The sequence below is a fragment of the Columba livia genome, chromosome 6, assembly GCF_036013475.1.
Source record: "Columba livia isolate bColLiv1 breed racing homer chromosome 6, bColLiv1.pat.W.v2, whole genome shotgun sequence".
Lineage (NCBI taxonomy): Eukaryota > Metazoa > Chordata > Aves > Columbiformes > Columbidae > Columba > Columba livia.
The window spans coordinates 919,243-942,042 of NC_088607.1; the positions used below are offsets into that span (position 1 = coordinate 919,243).

General features: G+C 47.7%; 1 protein-coding gene across 47 annotated transcripts in view; it reads right to left on the minus strand.

Moving 5' to 3' along the window:
• JAKMIP3 (Janus kinase and microtubule interacting protein 3) overlaps positions 1-22,800 on the minus strand; it is a 73,791-nt gene that overhangs the window by 36,642 nt on the left and 14,349 nt on the right. For all 47 annotated transcript variants that reach the window (XM_065066643.1, XM_065066638.1, XM_065066648.1 and 44 more), the window contains 3 exons: positions 8,984-9,125; positions 7,365-7,576; positions 3,837-4,334 (listed from right to left, as the gene is read on the minus strand). In XM_065066643.1, the coding sequence (XP_064922715.1) occupies positions 3,837-4,334; positions 7,365-7,499 (633 nt within the window). In that variant the 5' untranslated portion in view covers positions 7,500-7,576; positions 8,984-9,125. The remainder of the gene's footprint in view (positions 1-3,836; positions 4,335-7,364; positions 7,577-8,983; positions 9,126-22,800) is intronic.

The window sequence follows — 22,800 nt, forward strand, 5'->3', positions numbered from 1 at the left end:
GATGAAAACAATCCACATTTGCAAGAAGGAATTATTCACCTTGAATAATTTGTCTTCCTTTTGATATAGGATGACTGCTGAGATACCTTTATAACACCAAATATGGTATGTTTTCACCATATAAGGGAATAAAAAGGAGAAGATAAGGACTAAACCAGTCACCAATAAAATCAATATTTAAAAAGTCAGCTTCCTCCAATTTTCATCCCACAGCTTCCTTCAAATCAGAAGTTTTCACTGATTTGCCACTGTCTAACAGAGAAACCTGAGGGGGGGGCCGGTACCAGGGAGCTTCGGGGTGACACTGGAACGCTGTTCTCTGTGTCTGGGCTGCTCGTTGCCTTCAGGAAGCCACGAAGGTCTCACCATACAATGGTCTTACGTGAGGCATTAGAGCAGGTTATTAAACCTTTTGGTAATCATCATCAGCTAAAGTCTATCTTAAATTGGAAACAACACTTTCCAGTCTCTAACAAATCTCATCTCTCCGGTTTTTCTGTTATATTCCCCTTATAAATGAAACACAGGGGACGCTGCAGTGGCCACTGCTGGTCAGCGCTTCCATTTTTGATCCATCTACATTTAAGTAAAATTTAAATGCACTTTTCCACATCGAATTTTAGTGCCCATTAAGTAAAAATGAAGGCCAGCTAACGTCGGGGAATTCTGCCCAAAGGGCTGTTTTCCCTGGACATGCCCACACTAACACAGGGTGTGCAGCTGTTAGGGAGATCATACAAATATAATTATATACATGTGTGTAGCATTTTAAAATGCACGTTTTTTTTAAACAATAAAATTAAGAATTCTTCAGAAAGGAAATAATTGTCCTATTTCCTTGTTACCATCTGCCAGGGACCTTCACCTTTGACATCAGCATTTCGTAAGGTTCTGAGCCAGGGACAGTTTATTGGGTCAGTTGTACCTCTCTGGAGAGCATCACACTCGGACTTTACAGACGCCAGCAGCACAAGCTGTGTGTGTGAACAGAAAGCAGGAGGACTGGCGGATGCTCGGCTCTGCTGGACGGGATCACACCCAAGGCACCGGCGCCACCAAGTCATCCTAACCCTGGCACCTGAAAAATAACTACACAGCTGGAGTTTTTATTTGCAAATGCTAAGTGGGGACTGTCTCTCAAGAGAAATTACACCTTGCCAGCTGTTACAACCTGCAAGGCTCTGTGTGCCCATAGTGCAAAACTCCCCCAATGACCCCCGAAAACATCACATCCCCACACTAACAGCTGTTTGCTGTGTATGGAGGGTCTACTGTGAACGTGTTGTGGCACAAGAGCCCAAGCTGGGGAGGACCCAGCGTGCAGCTGCATTGGGCAGTCTCCTCTGGAGCACAGGAACATTTGGGGGTTCATTTTGCTGCTGGAGATGGGCACAGTGCACAGACAGGCGTATTTTGGGTTAACTTTGCTGCTGGAGATGGGTACAATGCACAGACAGGCACATTTTGGGTTAATGTTGCTGCTGGAGGTGGGTACAATGCACAGACAGGCACATCTTGGGTTAGTTTTGCTGCTGCAGATGCACACAATGCACAGACAGGCACAACTTGGGTTAATGTTGCTGCTGGAGATGGGTACAAAGCACAGACAGGCACATTTTGGGTTAACTTTGCTGCTGGAGATGGGTACAAAGCACAGACAGGCACATTTTGGGTTAACTTTGCTGCTGGGGATGGGTACAAAGCACAGACAGGCACATTTTGGGTTAACTTTGCTGCTGGAGATGGGTACAAAGCACAGACAGGCCCAGCAGCTGCTTGCCCAGATCCCTCTGCTGGGAAAGGGCAGAAGTGCAGGATTCCCCATGGAACCCGGCGAGGACAAAACTGAAGCCACTGGCATCAGGTCTGGCCTGATGTGACAATTCAACTGCCCTCAAAGTCGGAGTGAGTCACCGAACGGAAGGTCCCTGGCAGAGCTGGTTCTTCCGAAAGCCTGAGCGGGTACCCCCTGCACCTCCCTTGGCAAAAATCCCATAAAGTGGGTGATGCTGAAGAGCAAATCAAACTCCACTTGGCTTGAGGCAAATGTGACGCTGCACAGTTCCTTTGGGCAGATAGCCGTCTCTTTCTGTCACACCTCTTACTTTAAAGGCCATTGAACATTGTTCCAAAAGCCTAAAGTGAGACACTAACACATGTATTCCTGTCTGTCAAGTTAAAAACATCCCAAGGAAACAAACCAACCACCCCACAACAACCAAAAAAATCCACAAAAAAACCCCAAAATAACCCCAAACAAACAAAACCAACAAAAACTAGTTCTAATTTGAAAGGAGAATAATGGATTAGTACTAACTCACCTTTTTAAAACAACTTCTGTTTGACTATGTATGGAAGCATTTTCTGTAAGCCAAGCCTGCATAGATGGACTTGACTTGGAAATGAAAATCTGTACCTTTCAGAGATAAATAACTTCAATAAATTACTTTATGTTAAGGGACTTGACATCAGTGCAAAGCTGAACATGAATGAGTACAACTTGTCTTTCTCTTTTCTGGCTAATCAGAAAAAGCAGGCGTGAAATGGTAATTTTTGTGTAGGTTACTGCCCCCTTGGCTCGAGCAGCTCAATAATGCATCGGGCAGGAATCGCAGAGACTCCCCGGGTGAGCCCACTACCAGCTCAGGGCTGGCGGGGGCCACAGCTGAACCCAGAGGGACGGCCCCTGCGGTGCGGGGCTCCTGTGCGGGGACACCCAGAGACGCGGGGACATGCAGAGATGTTGGGGACACCCAGAGACATGGGGACACCCAGAGACACGCAGAGCTGCAGGGACACCCAGAGATGTTGGAGACACCCAGAGACATGGGGACATGTAGAGACATGCAGAGCTGCAGGGACACCCAGAGACATGGGGACATGCAGAGACATGGGGACATGCAGAGACACCCAGAGACATGGGGACACCCAGAGCCACGGTGGACACACCGGTTCTGCCGGACGGACAGATGGACCCGCTCCCCTTGGGTCATTCTGTATTTCTCTCTCATGGCAGCCCCAAGAAGGCTCAACAAAAGCGCTTTATTGATGGCCTCTATCTTAAAAAGGGAAAAAAGCCCTGTTTTGAGCACCAGGTGAAGTGAGTTGCCTCATTCCCAGGCAGGAGAGCCCACGCACAGCCCCCCAGCCAGGTGCCAGGAGCACACCGCTCCCACCAAAACCAATTACGGTCGAGCCAGAGCTGCTGAGAGCACTCCAAGTCACTCAGGAAGCACTCGGGGCTGGGTAAAACGATGGCATCACGTAATTTCATTAGTACACTTAGATAATGTGATTCTTTCATGAAGGAACTAAAAAAATGTTTGATTTTCAAATGCAATTTAGAAAACATAACATCAAACCACCCTATTTCTTATAACTATGAACATACTTATTTTATAGCTTCTGCATTAGAGGCCATTAGCGTGAACTTTTCACGTAATGCAGCAAGTTTGTTTAGGATGTACATTATCTATCCTTTCCTTCTGATGTATTAAATCAATGCATCTAGTAATGCATGTTTAGAGAAGAAAGTACTTACACTGCAGGATATTTGAACACTATCAATACATCAGTTGGTTATAAATTATGTTAATACCCTCTTGATAAAAATAAAATAAGCTATGAGGGGGAAAAAACTCTTAACCACCTAAAGTCTGAGAGAACGGGTGGCTGAATAAAGGGTGTGTGACACTAACCGCGCCAGGGTCAGTCGCAGACCCATGGAGTTGTTCGAATGCCCGTCCTCATCGCCTCAACCAAGGCCAGCACAGAACTTTCATTTCCTGTCAATAGCATAAGTGTTAACAAAACCAAATGCAGATGGCAACACGTACCAGTCTACGAATTTCTCTCTCACACTCCCTCTTAATCCTGCTGATTTCCTCCTGGTGCAGGTGATACACACTCCTTATCTCGGCTGCTTTAATTTTGTCGGCCTGGATGACCATGGTTAAAGCCTCTTCCACTTGTTTCTTAGCCCCCTTCAGCTCCGAGATTTCTTGCTGCATTTTGATTTTCTCCACCTCGAAGCCCCTCTTGGCCTCCTCCTTGGCCTCCGTGAGCAGCACCGTTTTCACCTTGTCGGGAGCCCCATCGCGTACAGCGTTGAGAAGGGTCTGGAGTCTCTGGATTTCGTTATCTTTAATTTTTATTACTCTAAGCAGTTCAGCTTCATGCTGTCTCAAAAGTGCTTCTCGAACAGCTTGGAGCTCCTTCATCTTCTCTTCGTGGAGTTTGACTTTGAGCTCCGTTACCACCACTGTACTTTTATGCTGTTCGTGCTCCTTGATCTGCTTGACTTCCTGATTTTTCTCTCTTTCCAACTTGCTGACCTACAGGGAAAGTCAAAAACTATATTTTTAGTCAACAGAATGATTAACACAAGTTAGAATTTATCCAAAAATGACATAGATAATTTTATAGTATTAGACCTTAATGTTATATGTCTGTGCCTTAGAGCCTTAGTCAATTAGTATCACCTCATGCAGAACTACATATTCAGCATTTTGTTCATTCCTTATGATCGAATACTATATTACATTTTAAGCATTGCTTGTTTTAAAGAGGTTCTGGGTAAACCCAGGGTCACCGAGCTCTGCCGCACAGCCTTCTTGCTGTAGACATAGAACAGTGAAATTTCCTCCCTTTGGAGAAAATACACATTCTGCTTCACAGGAAAAGGTATACGGGAGTTACAGCCGGTTCTGTCAGCGCACGGTCCCGGCTGCTCTGGACCCACCGTCTGGCCGGTGCCCGCGGTGTCTCCAGCGCCGCGGCTCATCCAGCAACACAGACGGGAGGACTGGGGCTGTGCAAGCCGCTCTGTAACAAATCTGCCACAAATGCTCTGGGCACAGCTCTGCCTGCGCACAACAGGCCCATCCTCGCTCCAGAAGCACCGGTGAGTGTCCACCTTGTCACCGGTGAGCATCCACCTTGTCACCAATACAGTCACTGCAGCTCCGCGTGGCCAAAATCACCACTGGCAGTGACTGGACCCCTTCCGATGCCACCTGTCCCCAGCGGCCGTGGCCATGAACCCCCATGCTGAAGCACCAAGGTCCGGGTGCTGTCTGTAATTCCGTCCACGGCTGCAGCGCCTGCTCGCAGCTCACGCACAGCGGCAGAGCCGGCAGGCGGCACCGCTCATCTCTGCGCTACAAATGAGAACCCTGTGTCTCAGGGGAAAATCTGACCCGCTCCAGCTCTGTCTGGAGGTGTTTGCTGCATGACAGCAGGTGCTGCACCAGAAAAGATCCCCAGCAGGTATTTGCGGGGCATTTGCAGCATCCGCCCGTCTCCTCCGGGCAGGTTCATCCGCGGCACAGAGCGCACGGCTGTCCGCGACACTTTTCTGCCCTGTGGTATTTACCAGAACAGACTGTGCACATATTTAAATGCTAAAACCAGAAAGTGGCTGTTCACTACATGGTTATTAACTACTGAAGCGTTCATTGGGAAAAAAAGTGTTCAGGTCAATTCTGCTTAGTAAAGATGCGCTTTTCTTCCTCTGTTGACACAATAAGGTTTCCGTGCTAAGAATACACCTCAGCCTGCCTCCCAGACGAGAACAGTCTGCAGAACAAACCCTGCAGGCGTCAGCAAAAACGTGTGACATGATGGGGAACTTGGAGATTCTTCCAAGGAAAATGGAATTTGTGAAAATAAGAAAAAGAACCCTGAGAAATTTGTTGAAAAGGCTGTAGAAAAATCTGTTTTCTTTCACCGGAGATCAACATAAGCAGAAATATCTGCATGTTTAGAAAAAGAGAAACAAAAATATATCATTGTCATTTTGAAAATTATTGATACTGAAGATAAAAGTCTAGACACCAATGCTGCTTTCAGCATCATAGTTTGGCTTTATAATTAAATAATAAGCCCTTGCAATCTTATGGGCTCTCTCAGTACCCTAAAAAGTTCAGGTTAACACAATGTAAGTATCATTAACGCACACAAGAATCCAAGCCCAGCAGTACGGGACGGACGCGCTCAGGAACCAGGCTGGCGTGTGAGTGGGGCGGGATAACGCACATTCAGAATCAGCCCCTGTGTCCTGGGTAGGTCTGAGCCCCCGATTTTTCAGGTGGGTGCCTGCAGCCGCTCTCACACCGTCCCCGAAAGGCTAAGCCGTTATTTGGCACACAGATGCAATCTGTGCCGTGTGCGCACGTATGCGAGACATAAAAAGCTCTGTGCAAGCTGCTGTGAAGCCCCAAGCAACTGCATTTTGTCAGATGCTTTTTCAGCCATGAATTATGCATTACAAATAACTAACTGAATCTGACCACAGAAGGGTCAAATGATATTTCAATTTAAAACCGTACCATAAACTCAGAAGAAGCCACGATGAGAAGTGTTGTACCAAAAGGACTGGGGAGGACAGGGGGATGGGAAACGGTGCTCAGTCTTAAAGCTGCAAATGCTGATTCACAACAAAAGGATTAAGAGATGTTCTATTTAAATATATATACACACGCGCCCCTAGAAGCTTTCTTAAAAATTAAGATTCATAGTTTACAATGCCTAATAATGATGCAAATGAACGGCAAAATGCAGAATATCATGCTGTCCCTGCACGGTAATGCACGTCTCCATTGGCATTCTGGAACCAAAAAGCCCCAAAGTTTATCTGTGGAAACTAATTTGGGGATTAGGGAAAAGCAAATGAACATTTCACGGCCTCGGGACAAGCAGCCTGAAGGCTGTGGCTGACAGCGGGAAGCTGGGGCTGGAGCTGCGTCTGAGCCCGGTGCCGCACACCTGGAACCTGTATGCAGCCGGTTTGGGGGATTTTGAACATAAAATCCAAATGAAATTCATGTAAATGTGCAAGAGGAGAATCAGCGAAGAGAATTTCTGAATAACACAAGATTGCGTACAAACCCTTGAGCGCAGACATCCTCACAAACAGGTAAATATTTACCAGGGAAAATTCCAGCCAGAGAAACAAAGGACACAAACAGCTTCCAGCCCACTGCTATGATTATGCCGTCTGTTCTGAGCGGATGTTTGTTTTTCCGGGTCTTTTGCTGACATTATCTACGTGATGCTTCAACTTCATCTCGCGGATGCCGGGAGCCGGCGCGCTGCCCGCAGCCCGGGACCGGCCGTGGGGCGTCACTGAGCAGCCTCGCTCGCAGGGGGCGGAATTGCTGTCCCACGCGTGTTTGAAACACAAGGAGAACATTTACAAATCTGCAACAAAGGGGCTGCCCCGCTTTCCCACACCAGTCTAGCTCCTGGTGCACATCTCTGCTTTGCGTCCAAGTTGCGTACGAGTCAGCTACAAAGAGTGCCTGGCCGTCACAACCAAAAGACTGTATTTTAATTCCTGGGGAAGGAAAGGAATAGATGCACACCTTACTCTTTTCCTGCTGGAGCTCTATCTGGATGTCGGTGAGCTTGGCCCTGAGCTCCTCGTTGGCAGCTTGCAATGCGGCCAAGGCGTCCGGCTTGTCCCCCCGCGCGCGGCCGCCGGGGCCCTTCTTGGACATGGTGAGGCCGTGGCAGGGACGGCGTCTCGCTCGGGGCGTCTCGTCCTGCCCTCCGCCCACTACATCTTCTCACCTGCCTGGGGAAAGCACAGTCCGTCAGCGCTGGGGACCGGCGGGGACGTGGCTCCCGCCAGGAGCAGCGTGAGACGCACCGCACCTCTCAAAGCACGGGGCGCGCGTCGGCCGGCTCCAGCGGCTCTTCCTGCGTTAAGTAAGGGCTGACAGCATTCAGGTGCGATGATATTTTGTATTGCACCTGTACAGAGCAAGACATTTAAATCACAAACTGTAAGTGTTTACTGTCACTCCGTTTGCAGTGGAATCCACGCGGAGCAGGGACGGGATGCTCTGGAGGGGCACCCAGCACCATCCGCTGGCAGCGCCACGGCTTGGGGACAGCAAGAGCTGGGAAACCGCTCTCAGTACCAGCAGAGTGCTTTATGTGCTTTAAAACAAAGTCTTGAGAGGAAAAATGCTTGGTTTCCTATTAATACTTTCCAGATATTCATGATGGAAATAATAAAAGTGATAAAACCAGTAAGAAGCTACAGAAGCAAGCGGAGGTGACACAAAAGGCAACAGAATCCTTCCATGCGGGAGTGTGCTGTGCATCATCAACACAGCCATTAAGGCTTCATTTACCAAGTATAGGTTTATCTGAGTCTGGTAACAGCGTCAGGGTTTTGATCACACTAAGAGGTTTTGAGTTAAATCTAAGGAAAAAAAAGAAAACCTGAGACAAGCCAATTCATTCTATTAAACGGCAGTGCTGTGGGCAAAAGAGGACCCGAATTCACAGAATTCATATATTAACAGATTATAGTTTGCACTCTATACCAACCCATTAATCCCAACACATTTATAAATTATACAACATAGACAATTTATAAAACTAGCACGATACTACTAAATATAATACTAAAAGTTATATGCACTTGTTGATTTTTATTTCAAAAGTCTCCAACAGAGACTTTGCCCAAGAATAAAGAGCAGTGTTCTTGAACAGGGAAGCATCACTCAGGTCTGGAGAGACTGCGCCCAACTTGGAATGTTAATGGAAACTAAAGGTCCTTTGTAGTCAAGAAAAGAGTGTAAGGGTTATTAAAAACTCATCTCCTTGAAAAAATCCCATATTCTAGCTTAGTATAACCATCAGGTGCAGGTAGCCTAAGAACAAGACAAACTCACTCCAAAGAATTCGCAATCTGACACAAAGACGGATAAAAGTAGGGAGAAACATTATATTTTTGTCTGCTACTGCTATTTTTATGCTGCATCCATCCTACAGGTCAGAAAACTCTTTCACAGTTCTATGTACAAATCAATCATTATTCATTACAAATGATAAAGTCAGGGGAGCTCCCTGTGACCCGGGAGGCGTCTGCACAGTGACCCTTCTTTTAAATATCTGTTTAATTTATAGTGTAAAAAATAAACAAGAAGTTCAAAATTGGAAAAATATTCCCAACCTTGTTCATACCAACCTTGTTAACGTGGGTAACAACCTTCCTGGATGCTGACCTTCAATGCACTGGTCTATTCATCCTGCCTCATGGTCGCAACCACAGCAGAGCAGCACTGTTCCCTGGACAAGCACGGGTAAGGAGGCTTAACGCTCCAGAGCAGCTGTAATCATAAAATAACCATATGACAGAGTAAAACAGCAGCACAATAATAGTAAAATAGCAATATAATGTCAGTAATCACAGTAATAATAAAACAGGACTGATTTGAGTTCTAAAAGCAAAAACCTGCATCCATTAGGGAGAAAGGAGCCGACAGAGGCGGCTGCCGCAGGGGACGCGGCAATGGGACACGGAGCGGGGAGAGCTGAGGGGCTGGGGTGACGGGGCAAAGCGCTGAGTTGGGGAAACGAAGGAGGACATGCGGGCACCACAAATCCCCGTGGGGTCGGCGTGGGAGGCTGAGATTGCAGAAAAAACGTGGGGGAAAAATTCCTGATATTAGTCGAGCAAACCGAGGGAGTATAGTCTTCATTCTGCTGATTCCCAGCCGCGCTTGACGTTATAACCTCGAGGTTTCTATGAAAAGAAATGCGTTTGGTTGGTCAAAGAAACAGGAATAAATAAAGTTTTACAGATATTGTCTGAAAAACCTCCGAGCAGGAGTAGATGTTCTTAGTATTTACAATTCTTGCCTCTTTGTGAAGAAAACCTAATACATCAGTGATTGTTCTGCAATGGGGGTCTCAAACCCCTCTTTCTTTATAGGTAAAATCCAGGGCACTGGGTTCTACCTACCACAATGAATGAAGAATTTATGCGTATTACAATTATTTTCTTAAATTATATATTACAGCTACAGATACAGCAGGTGGAGCCAGGATATTTCACAAGCAGAGGAAATGGGAAGCAGCGTGACACAAGCGTTGAACTGCTCGCCTTCCAGTGTCAGACAAATAAACTGAATGACACAGGGATTTGTGAAAATCATCTAAATCAGAAGGATTATTTTGACAGACATGGGCTACAATAATTTGTTTGTACACTTGCAGAAAATAAAACTAAGGAATTGATACAAATAAACTGTTTAAAATGTTACCAAGGTTTAACTGTACGAGTTGACACTTTTCATGCCAAGCAACTGCCCAAATCTGATTTTTCTCTGCTAAACTAATAAAATTTAAAATTGATTAGCTTATTTCAAGAATGAAAGGCCTGTATAACAACGCTTGTCCTGAGCGGGTCTACAGAACCTTTATGGAAGATCTGAGATGTTATGAGCTGGGCGATCGCTGTGGCCCATATGAGCACCCCAGGGCAGTGACACAACAGCTGCTGGAGCCTGCAGTGCCCACCTTAAACCTCACACCTTACACCTCAAACCAGGCTTTGCTGAGGCTTCACCAGCCAAAGTCCCCGCCTGGAGCTGGTGTCCATCCCCAGACAACAACACCAGGAGACTCTGCTCTGCAGGCTCCACTGTGGCTCATGTCAGCGTGTCCCAAGCTGGAGGTGACAAAGGACAGGGGACAGCGGTGACTGTCCGATCCTGCGGGCTCCCATCAGCACAGCGCAGGCAAAGGGGCCGTTGTCAGAAACATCTTCCTGGCAGGAATGCTGAATGAAGCCTTAATGAGCTTTTCCCACACAAAAATCAGCTCCCTTGCCAGCACTTTAAGTAATAAGACTGCTTCAAAAAGAACTTCACGGGAATTAGCTGAGGATTTCTTCAATCAGATCTTTAAGGAGGAAAAGGGACAGAACGATAAAACTTGGATATAGCCAAGAATAACATCCAGGGATTAAGAGATCCAGAAAACAGGAACGTGATGGGCTTTGGTAAGGGTCTGTCTGCACAAACACACTAACAGTACGGGATCTGCAGCGCGATGGAAACCGGCTCAGCAGCCGCACCTCCCACATCCGGGGAGAACACCTGCAAGGAAGGAGCGCGTTTCCCCTTCCCAAGGCAAACCAGGCTATGTTAGCTGCAGATACGCTCACACGGAGAGGATGGAAATGCTGCAAGAACAGGCAGGAAACAGTGAAGGGAACCCCGGCTCACGGGAAGGGCTGTGGGGCATTGGAACAGGCTGCCCAGGGCAGTGCTGGAGTCACCGTCCCTGGAGGGGTTTGAAGGGCATTTAGACGAGGATCTCAGGGACATGGTTTAGTGCTACAGTTGGTTTAGGTTACAGTTGGACTCAGTGATCCTGAGGGTCTCTTCCAACCGAAATGATTCCGTGATTCTCACTCGCACAGACGTGTCCCGCTGCAGGTTCACATCGCACCCGCACGCTGCAGCACGTCGGTGGGGACACCACTGCACATCAATGGGGACACCGCCATGCAACCATCCCCAGGCAGGTTCTGACCAAACATTCTCAAACGCCCGGGCTGCTGCACAGGCTGAAGGGCAAAACCCAAAAGCAGTGGTTTTATTTCCAAAACCTGGCCATACATGCAGAGTCTCCCTCCTGTGCTCATTGTCCTGCAGAACATAAAGGGATTTGCAGTTTGGAGTCATTGGTCCTTTTGCTGCATGCTGGGTTGGTATTCCCAGGGACGATAAGGGGAAATCAGGCTGGGCAGAGTAGGACAGCTTTCTAGTGACAACCACGACCTCCTGTGTATGCACTGGGACAAGCGTCACTGTCGGGAACCGTAAAAGTAGTTATTTGTATTAATAAAAGTGCCGCTCTCGTGGTTCAGAGGCAGCCGTGTCCCTGCGGGACTGCCGGACAGACACCAGGACTACCGGACAGACGCCGGGACTGCCAGACAGCATTGCTCCCAAACATGGGGAGAAAATCTTTCTGCAAAGGACGTTTCTGAGGCAGCATCCCTGCGCTGATCCAGCCCCGCAAAGAGGTGGGAACGCGAGCCTGCCCGGGTGGCTCTGGCAGCCTTTTCCCAGGAAAACGCTTACAGTGCCTTTGGATTTCTGTTTCTTTTTCTTCCTCAGTGAGTTATGCAGAGGGGGGCATCCATAAGACACATTATTTTAACAGAACAGAAAGGTCTTCACATTTTTGATTCTGTAAGAATATATTAGCATATGATTCCTGACATGTTTGATATTGAAAACAGCATTAATAATGCATCATAAGCTGCCTTTAGCCAGGCTCATCATTCTTCTTGCTCCTGACTTGCAATTCAGACATCAAGGCTAATTGGAAAATGTGTTTTCTAGATAGTAGTTTCTGAAACAAATGAATAAATCCCTACCCAGAGTACCAATATTTTAAGCAAAACATAGCTTAAGGAAAACGCCATTCTTACAAACACTGACAATTTCAAACTTATGATACAGCCTTCTGAACACTGGTGTTTTCTATTTTTGACAAATTGTTATAATTAAGTAGCTTAGATAAAGGTTTTTGAGCCCTTGGTGCATCTCTAAATATTATAATAGAAAGACAATGTAATATTGTCTACGGCTGAGCTCTCATTTCCTCACACAGGGAAGCTCTTCTTGAGAAATCTCAGTTTTCCGCTCAGGATTTGAGCAGCCTATAAATCCAGCCACAAGAAAAGGAGTTTTCCTCTGCAAAGGTGTTTCATGCTAAGCCAGAGCGCCCTGCCAGTGTAGCCACATCCCGTGCTGCTTCCGTGGCTGTACACACATCTCTCACAAATAGGGTGTTATTCACCCAGCTGCAGCGTGAGGAGAAGAAAATCTGTTGGAAATTACATGGAAAAATACAGCAAGTAGCAAGTCCTGAAAGCGCTGAGATCAATAACCGCCAAGACACATGTCACGTACATGTGGTTATGTTGTGTATTTCCTGTCTACAGCCCACGAGGGTTTTCATCTCTGTGCTGGGTAGAGAATGATTAAATTGAGACGACTTTGATAAAACACTTGGGAAAAAAGAAATAAAACAAAACAAAACAAAACCCACGAATGCGAGTAACTGAACTTGCACTTCCAAAGGAGCGTGTCTGTCCTGAGCTCGACCGGTGCTGAGGACGTTCCGTGTCCAGAACACAGCTGCTCCCGCAGAGCAGCAGCGACACCGTCCCGAGGTCACGGGACATGGGACACTCCAGCACCAAACAGGGCTTGTCTGCAGGACTCCCGCTTCACTCGATGAAATGATCAAACACCAAACACCGCACAGCGCCGGGTCTGCGGGTCAAGTGTAGCCAAAGTTCTGCTGAGGATTAGATCAATTCCAACGCCGGCTTTAACAGACACATGTCAAACCCTGACTGACCTGAATCTTCCCTCAAAGCTTAGTCCTTCCACCACAGCTGGCTTTAACTCATTGCTGGGTGGACCATGTTTACAGACCCCACGCAAAACCCTGCACCTGGCAATCCACACATCCGCAGGCCACATGGGCTCCTATACACGGACTCAGCGCGCGAGGCCACTGGTGCCTGTTTGCTCCACACACACACACGTCTAAATCACAGCCCCTCACTCATTATCTCAAGTTTTACAAAGCCTGACTTTTGATTTTTTGACACCCAACTATGTTTTGTGTTAAATTATGTGCATAGTTAACGTTTACAATACAAAAGGATTTCAGCGCTGGAGGACACAATTGCTACTGAATCTCAACACGTATATTTTCACATCACAAGTTTAATGTCACCTTAGCACGCCACCTGCTCAACTTTCACGTTTCTTATGGTTAAATTGCAGAATGTGAAATAACTGATGACAAACAGCAGCTATTATGCATGAAGCTGATTTTTCTCTTTTCTCAGATACCCCACAACACTTTAGGTATAAAAATATACTGGTGCTATTGCAATAATATTACAATACACCTATGCAAATTCCCAGTTAAATTGGAGCAACTCAGGATAATTCCACTGATTTGCAGAGGATTATTAGTGAGGAATGCATTTCAGATTTAATTCCATCGGTTTAATGTTGTGTCATTCCATTATCTTGATCACAAACAAACTGTTTGAGTAATGCCATCCATTTTCCCAAGGAATTCATGCCTGTGTAATTAACTACAATCAAGTGTAACACAGATGGCATCGCATGATCCAAAAGCACTTTCTGGAAACATTATAAGCGTGTTATTAACATCCCTAAAGAACTATTTAACACCAGCCCTCCAGCCCCCTTCTGCATGAACACACAACACAGCTGCATTTGAGTGGGAAAGGCGGCATTTAACTGCACCACTCTCATAAAAGATTTTCAGTTCTTGGATTTATTCAATTTATAAATGAGCTTGAAAATAACAGACTCTACCGTGGCAACACAAACATTGCCTCTTGGATCTCAGAATGCAGGCTGATTTCCAGGATGACTCATCCTGGCCACGCTGGGCTCTGAGGAGCGGGCGGCGTGGAAGGACACGGCAGGACGAGGAGCCTTTCTTTAGGCCGACCACGCTCATCCAGACAAGGGATTTGTAGCTGGCAGTCTGGTCCATTTCAGTTGGAAGAGACCCTTGGGATCATCAAGTCCAACCATAACCCAACCCACTCCAGCACTAACCCGTGTCCCTAAGAACCTGCTCAGCAGGCACGTGCCTACGTCTAAAGCAAGACCAAAACTTGCACTTCACAGCAACTGACAAGAACTTGAATGGAAAGTCACATAATCTCCCAAATGAAAATATTCCCAAATTTTTAGATGCCCATCAAGCTCTAATGAAAAACTGCTCCTTCGGCCTGAAAAAAACTGAGGATCGGAGTATTTCAAATCTGATCTTTTATTGCTAAATATCCTAGTTGAAGCAACCTTTTAATGACAGTTATTGAGACTCTGGCAAGAGCATCGCTAGAGGAGATGAAGCTGGGAGAGACATCCAACCCCAAGATGACAAAGGGGTTCAGAAAAGAGCGGCTGTTCAAATACCCATCAGCATCACTTCGTGTTCAGTGCTCAGCGTGGCACAACGGGGCTTTTCACTTGTGAAGCGGGCAACACTAAATGAGTCCTGGGTGTGAGGACTGGATCTGGGATGGGAAAACCATCACGGACCTAACGGTCATTGGGATGTATTGGCACACAGTGAACTGGAATTGCTGTAGGTACATGCGTTTCTATCACGTGATAACATGACAGCACATGGAAGGGAAACAAAAAACAGCTCTGGAAATGATTATGTGCTCTGGGGGTTATGAGCTCAGCCTTACATTCCTTCCTGAAGGGAGCTGGTAATTCGGTGTATCAGAGCTCAGCAGGGTTCACCGGGAGCAGCGCTTTTCAATAATTGTTCATCCATGGACCAGTACAATCGCTCATAACAAATATAGCAAAGTTTGTTTAACATTCCCAAGGGAGACAAGAAGGCCAACAAACAAACCAAACAGTCACTTGTTTGTAAATCTTGCTGAAGAGATCAGAACTGACATAGTTAGCTTACACATTTGGCTACAACACAACAGGTTGGTTGGTTGGTTTGTTAGAAACCTGAGAAGAGCCATGGGATTTCCCAGGGCTGCCCTGGGGACAGCAGGCCACTGCCCAAGGTGGACTGACGCAGAGCTAATTGTTCTGTAAGCTTTCAGAGATTTCACCATCCACCCAGCAACCAGCCCCTGAGCAGGGTCTCCTCACAGCTAACGAACGTTAGGAAGAAACAAGAAGCCAAAATATCCAGCTCGTTGATACTGCGCATTTTAGGTTATGCACTGAATCAAATACATTTTAAGAGAAAATATAGAAATATTTAGTAAGCAAGGAAGGGATTTGAAAAAAGGAAAAGAGGAAAAAAATACTATTAACCAGCTTAACACAGAGCTGCACTGCGTGTTCAGAAAGAGCCTGTGTGCAGGAACGGGGGTGCTGGAGGGGGATGCAGCCGTACCCCAAACCCGGCTCTGCACAGCTCCTCCTCGGGATATGAATGAGGCACTGAGCCAAGTTCCACTTGAGTCAGCAGGAAACTCTCCATCCAGTGTAATGATCTGGTCATTAATATACCCAGGAGTCAAAAATAAGTGCCTAAAAGCCACTTCTCTAGAGCTTCAGTTTGAAAGCAGAAGATCCTCTCTCCGGAGATGGACCAAGGAACGAGGACAGCAGAGCTGGCCGAGCGCTTGGAAGAGAAGCACTGTATAAAGCTTTAAGCGTAACACTCAGTCCTCATAACACCAAATAGGATGAGTTTATTCCCAGATGACCATGAAAAGATATTGCCACCTTGAGAGAATTTTTCATGTGAAAGCAAGTTTATATTTAGCCATGGCTGTAGTGAATCTCAGCTAACCTCCCTTGGCCATCTTTCTTGTGTTTGCTGTTGGTACACAGAGGGCCCACTCTGATTAACCATTTCTTGGCAAATAAACTGTGAGCAGCACTGGGATCCGCTGCTGTAAGCACAGACTGACCCGGCGCTGGGGACGGGGACAGGGACCCACCGGCACTCGTGCTGTGAGCACTAGAGCAGGAACCAGCAGATCCTGTAGTTGTGACACACGCTCGGTATTTGCGTAGAAAGAGAGAAGCACTCCAGCTGTACCTGGTTAAGTATGTATTTCCAACTACAAAGAAAATATCCACTTTTCAAAAGATTTATAAAACACCAACCCAGTCCATGGAAGATGAGCGAGTAAAATCCTGAAGGCAGAACGCCCTCCCAGGTAACGAAACAGAAACACTGAAAACCTTGCTGTAACAAAGCTTGTGCTTCCCAAAGGAGAGACAGAGCAATGAGCAGGAGGGAAGGTGCTGAAGTCACGCAGGAGAGAACACGAGGAGGAGCAGGAACCGCGGGTGCGACACGAGCCAGCCCTCCTGTCCCCAGGGACGGAGCCACGGCCGTGCGAGGACACACGGACGCGCTGGCGCCTCACCGACCTTGGCGAGGTGATGGCTGGTAGTAGCTGCCTTGTGCATTAACCAGATGTACATGGCTGAGAATTTTTAAGCTATAATCTGATCTTTTAAAGCTGATTTGATTTGAGATGCTGCATCAACCTTCCCATTCGATTCGCCTGGCCTGCAGATCGGCCTTTTCCTGTAGTTTCCCAGAACAGCTCGATTCCTTTCAGCGTGGCACAACCAGACCCGTTCTTCAATACTTCAGGCTTTTAAGGGAGATAAAAAGGGTAAGGGTTGTTTCAACCCAGCTTTAACGTTTGAAGTCAAAGGATTAATTCCTCTGGGAAAATCCTATTTTCAACATGAGAAGTCTATAACTTCTTTTAACCAAGACGAACAACCAGAAGACAGGCTGACTTCCATGGAAAACCATGGTTTGTACACATTATCATACTCAAGAGACAATTTCAGTTAGTAACAAGAGTAACATAACCTGATCCCTCTAATGCAACACTCGATGTAAGCAGCATTACCTTGAATGTAAATATAATTGGAATATTTTTAAAAATGTAAAACTAATTGGAAGGAGCAGCTCAGGGCAGACAATCCAAACCATGTGTGTATGTGATGAAAGATAAACGAGTTATAATGTGTTATAGATCTGCCTGCTACCAGCACCAAGAATGACAAATGTACTCAGAGAGTTAAATCTCCAATAGCAACACGCGGCTCACGTGGCCTTTACCTGCCTACAAAAGAGACCCAGGGACCAAGATACAAATTATTTAAATAAATAAACACAAATCACCCTACCACAACAGCACAACTGCTGCCAGAGCGGCTTCATTGACTAAATCTGAGCAGAGGTTTGGAAAGTTCTCCCTATCTTGGCCGCTCAGCAGCTGCGGGTGACGCAGGACAGGACCCTGGCAGCACCGCCGCACCAGTGTCCATTGGCTGGAGTTCAAATTGGTTCGCTCGTTCTACTGAGGGACAAAACTGGGGCAATCTCAGGATCCATATGTGTTTGGAAAAGTCTCATTTCTCTATTGTGAAGGGGGAAAGGAAAAAAGTAGGAAGAAAGGGAACCCTGGCAGCTGCTCGTGCTCTCTGTTGTGTCACTAAACCAGACTTGCTGGAGTTCACTGCTGTAGCCAGGTCACACAAGTGGCATCTTTCGGCAGCTGCGCCGGCTGATGTCTCACTCGGGAGAACTTCCTCCCCTTCACGAATCTCCATCTTAGAGTTGTCCTGATGATTTGGAAAAGTGCTATAGAAAAGAGCTGGGAAAACATTCTCCCAAACATCCCCATTTCCAGATGGGAAGAGCCAGAAGGAGCTCTGCCCTAGCTATCTGTGTAATGTGGCATCTGAGTCATCCCGGATTTGCATTCAGGATTTTCCCGTCTTTTAGCCCCTGCACTTACTCCTTCAGAGAAAGTGGCTTCTCACATGGGTCGCACCGCCCTGGTCTCAGGCTGAGAGGATGTGTCCGTCTGGCTCCTGGCTTTCCAGCTGACCGTTGCTCCCCGTCCCTTCCCTTCCCGCTGCTGGTGTCACAGCCGGGCACGTTCTCCAGCAGTGGCAGGGGCTGGGACTACGTGTCTGCAAAGCTCCAGAAGGCTGGAGATACACAACATGACATACAGCAATAGCTGTGGCTGCTCTGCCCAGGGGAACCTGAACTTCTTAAAGGCTGGACAGAAAAAATACAGAAGAACTGTGCAAATACACGTAGAATGTTAAAGCTCTAAGAGAAGTCCATGCCCAAGCAGATGGGCTGATGCTCCACCTGCACAGACACCTGCTCGCCAGCAGGCAGGAGGGTTTAACAGCCTGAAACATGAGCGGCACTTGGGCTCCGGACATGACCCCAGTGAAACCTGGCACATCAACCTGTACAGGATGTGCGAACGTAAATGTGAACCTCACTGAGACCTGGCACATCAACCTGTAAAGGATGTGAGAACGTAAATGTGAACCTCACTGAGACCTGGCACGTCAACCTGTACAGGATGCGAGAACATAAATGTGAACATCAGTGGAACCTGGCACGTCAACCTGTGAAGGATGCGAGAACGTGCATCTGAACCTCACTGAGACCTGGCACGTCAAGGTCTAAAGAACGTGAGAATGTAAATCTGAATCTCAGTTTCACAGCGCACACCTGAGGGTTGGACACTGATGTCATTAACTGTATAAGAAGATTTAGTAACGTGATGTGTAAGACAGTTACAGATGGGGATAGAAACAATGGGGCAATTACTACTGAAACATGGAGATGCGCAGCTGCAGGCTCCAGGGAGCAGAGCAAGGGCTGGCAGTGATTGATATTCTGCTAGCGACCTCTAAAAACCAGTAAAGGGTAGGATATCAAAACCTCCTGATAACAGAGGATTATTTAGGTCAATCAAAATGAGCGAGGAGCATCAAACAAGAAAAAGGAAGAAAAAATACAACAAAAACCTCGAACTAGAAAATTAGGTAACTAAGCAACATGAAATTCAGTATGGGAGGTACAAGATAATCTGTATTTAAAAATACAATTTGACATATCCTCCACAAAGAGATTTAGAAGGAAAGATCAAGTCATCACGGAGGACATCTGTTGTGCACGCAGCTAGGTAAATAAGATACTAGATTGTAATAGCAAGAGATGGGAAATAAGATGAAAAGCATTATAATGTTGCAGAAAGATAAGTGGTAGGTACTCATTATTATACTTGTATTCATCTAAAAGGAACATAATAGGTACAGCCAGGTAATAACAGAATCAGGACCTGTGATTTTTTTGAAGAGACATTAAACAGGCATTTATGAAATGATTGATATTGTGTAGGCAAAAAGGATGTTTCATTCAGCTTTTCATACTGGTGCCAAGAACAAGAAGCCAACCCGCAGCGCACGGGCGGGAGGCGCTTACACGATTTTCCAGCGGAAAGATGAAACCTCCATACTTTGCACTGCACAGCACACACCCTGGCAGCAGCTCTGCCCTTCTGCTGCTCGCGGGGCCGAACCAGCACGGGTGAAAAAGGCTGCGCCGAGTCATGGGGTGCGGGGTGCCAGGGGCAGAACTGGGAGCAGCCAGCCCCAGCACCACCCGTACCGGCGTTTATACAAGTACAACAGCTAACAGGACTCTTCTGGGGTTCAGCCTCAGTAACTAATGTGGCAGCACAAGAGGTTTTGCTGCAGGTGCCTCCCAAGCACCATCGAGAGCAGCCCCGCACTGCCCCGAAACCCCTGCTAGAATGTGCACCGCACGCTTCACCAGAGACGCTGCTGGGGCGAGTGCTGGAGACTCCGCCACCCCATCACAAACCAGCGCGCCCCACAAACCTGCTGCAAACGGTAACACACAGCATGGAACAGACACCTGCTTCAACTGGCAGGTATGGCACCCCAGCAGCCCTGAAAGGCACAGCTCCAGCAGATCCTTGCTTCCCCAATCTGCTCCAGCTTTTACACTGTGAAAGGATGCTAAAAGAAATCAAAGAAATAGTATTAAAGTGATTTAGTCTGCCTTTGTAGCGCACAGGGCTTGGTGGTGCAGTTTTTCAAGAGGTCTATAGTAAAAATATTGCACATTCCACTTTTGGACTGTGGAGCTCCATGATGGAGGGGAGAATGTGAATATGAACACAGTTTACAAGTATTTTAAGCCCATTTTGTTTTGATGGGCTGACAGAAAGGAGCACCATGTGCACAGAATCAGGCTCAGAAGTTTGCCTCAATACTGCCCTGAATCAGCCTGTGGTCAGGTAAGAACTCAAATATTTACATGGCCATGGAAAATATGTACGCTACATCCAAGACAATATTTTTTTGACAACTGTTCACTACTGCAACATAATTAAAATGACGATACTGTTCCTACTGATGTCAATTACAAAATCCATCCCCCCAGCAGGCACAGTAAAATAAATAACATCGTATTATGGCTGTAACAGCCCCTGGGATGGGCAGGAGAGCGCAGCCCGGGACACCAGCGCTGTCAGGCCCCACGGATCCAGCCAGAGCCAGCGGATCCATCCACCCCCAGTGGATCCAGCCAGACCCAGCGGATCCATCCATCCATCCATCCACCCCCAGTGGATCCAGCCAGAGCCAGCAGATCCATCCACCCATCCACCCCCAGTGGATCCAGCCAGCCCCAGTGGATCCATCCACCCATCCACCCCCAGTGGATCCAGCCAGAGCCAGCGGATCCATCCACCCATCCACCCCCAGTGGATCCAGCCAGACCCAGCAGATCCATCCACCCATCCACCCCCAGTGGATCCAGCCAGAGCCAGCGGAACCATCCACCCATCCACCCCCAGTGGATCCAGCCAGACCCAGTGGATCCATCCACCCATCCACCCCCAGTGGATGCAGCCAGCCCCAGTGGATCCATCCACCCATCCACCCCCAGTGGATCCATCCATCCATCCACCCCCAGTGGATCCATCCATCCATCCACCCCCAGTGGATCCAGCCAGCCCCAGTGGATCCATCCATCCATCCATCCACCCCCAGTGGATCCAGCCAGAGCCAGCAGATCCATCCACCCATCCACCCCCAGTGGATCCAGCCAGCCCCAGTGGATCCATCCACCCATCCACCCCCAGTGGATCCAGCCAGAGCCAGCGGATCCATCCACCCATCCACCCCCAGTGGATCCAGCCAGACCCAGCAGATCCATCCACCCATCCACCCCCAGTGGATCCAGCCAGAGCCAGCGGAACCATCCACCCATCCACCCCCAGTGGATCCAGCCAGACCCAGTGGATCCATCCACCCATCCACCCCCAGTGGATGCAGCCAGCCCCAGTGGATCCATCCACCCATCCACCCCCAGTGGATCCATCCATCCATCCACCCCCAGTGGATCCATCCATCCATCCACCCCCAGTGGATCCAGCCAGCCCCAGTGGATCCATCCATCCATCCATCCACCCCCAGTGGATCCAGCCAACCCCAGCTCCACTGCCCTTCCCAAGACACCACTCTCAGCTTCAGGTCGGTCCCCATGCACCTCTGCCTTTGCTAAAACTGGTCAGCTGCTAAACATTTTTTTACAAGGCTAGGAAATTCATTTAGCAGCAAAACATACAAAACCATAAGTGTCTTCAATGGCCTTTCAGAGAGGGTGGAGGCTCCGAGTGCTGCTGGCCAGCCCTGGGGGGCAGGTGCAGGAGAGAGAATCACTGAATCATTTTGATTGGAAAAGACCCTCAGGATCATTGAGTCCAACCGTTCCCCACCCCTATCACTGCCCCATGTCCTGAGACCCTCATGTCCGTCTGTCCAACCTTCCAGGGATGGTGACTCCAGCACTGCCCTGGGCAGCCTGTTGCAGTGCTGGCAGCAGACGTGCTGCATCCCACCCAGCCAGGGACCCGGAGCAGGTGGGACAAAACTGCAGAGCTGCAGGTTCCTGAGCTGCAGCAGAGTTCGCTTTTGCAGCCCCTCTGCTGGGCCTGGACGGGTCACGGCCCCACTGCCCCTCCGCCCGCACCGCGCAGCAGCCGGACGGACACACAGACGGGACAGAACTTCTGCTCAGGGGACCCTGCTCGTGCTGCCGAGTTTGAGCTGGGCTGAGCACCTGGGCAGCAGCAAACCCACAGCCCCTACAGACACGGCTGAGCTTCTTGCTTACTTTGTAAAAACCTATTAAAAAGCAGATGGAAAACAAACAGTCAGTCATAGCTTCTGAAGTTCAATATTTGCTTTGAAATGTTCTTATCCTTAAAACACGAATCTGCAATTTACAAGTAAAGTGACCACAAATTAAATGCCCATATATATTTTGATACAATAGCAAGAGATTATTTTTCTCTAGATAATATATACTCCAGCAGCATTTCAACAAAGACAGAGTTACTTTCAAATGCCAAATGCTCCATTTTCCTGGTGACCAGCGAAGGCCGCTGTGCTACCTGCAGCTTCCCCGTTGTAAGGAAACCTGGCTGGCTGTCCCCCGACAGCCACAACTGCCCCCTTCCCATAGAAACTTGTTCTCTGGATTTGACACCAGTTCTGCAGACTTAAGAAGAACAAAAAGCCTCAGAAAGCAAACAATCTTTGATTGTGCATCTGAACCACT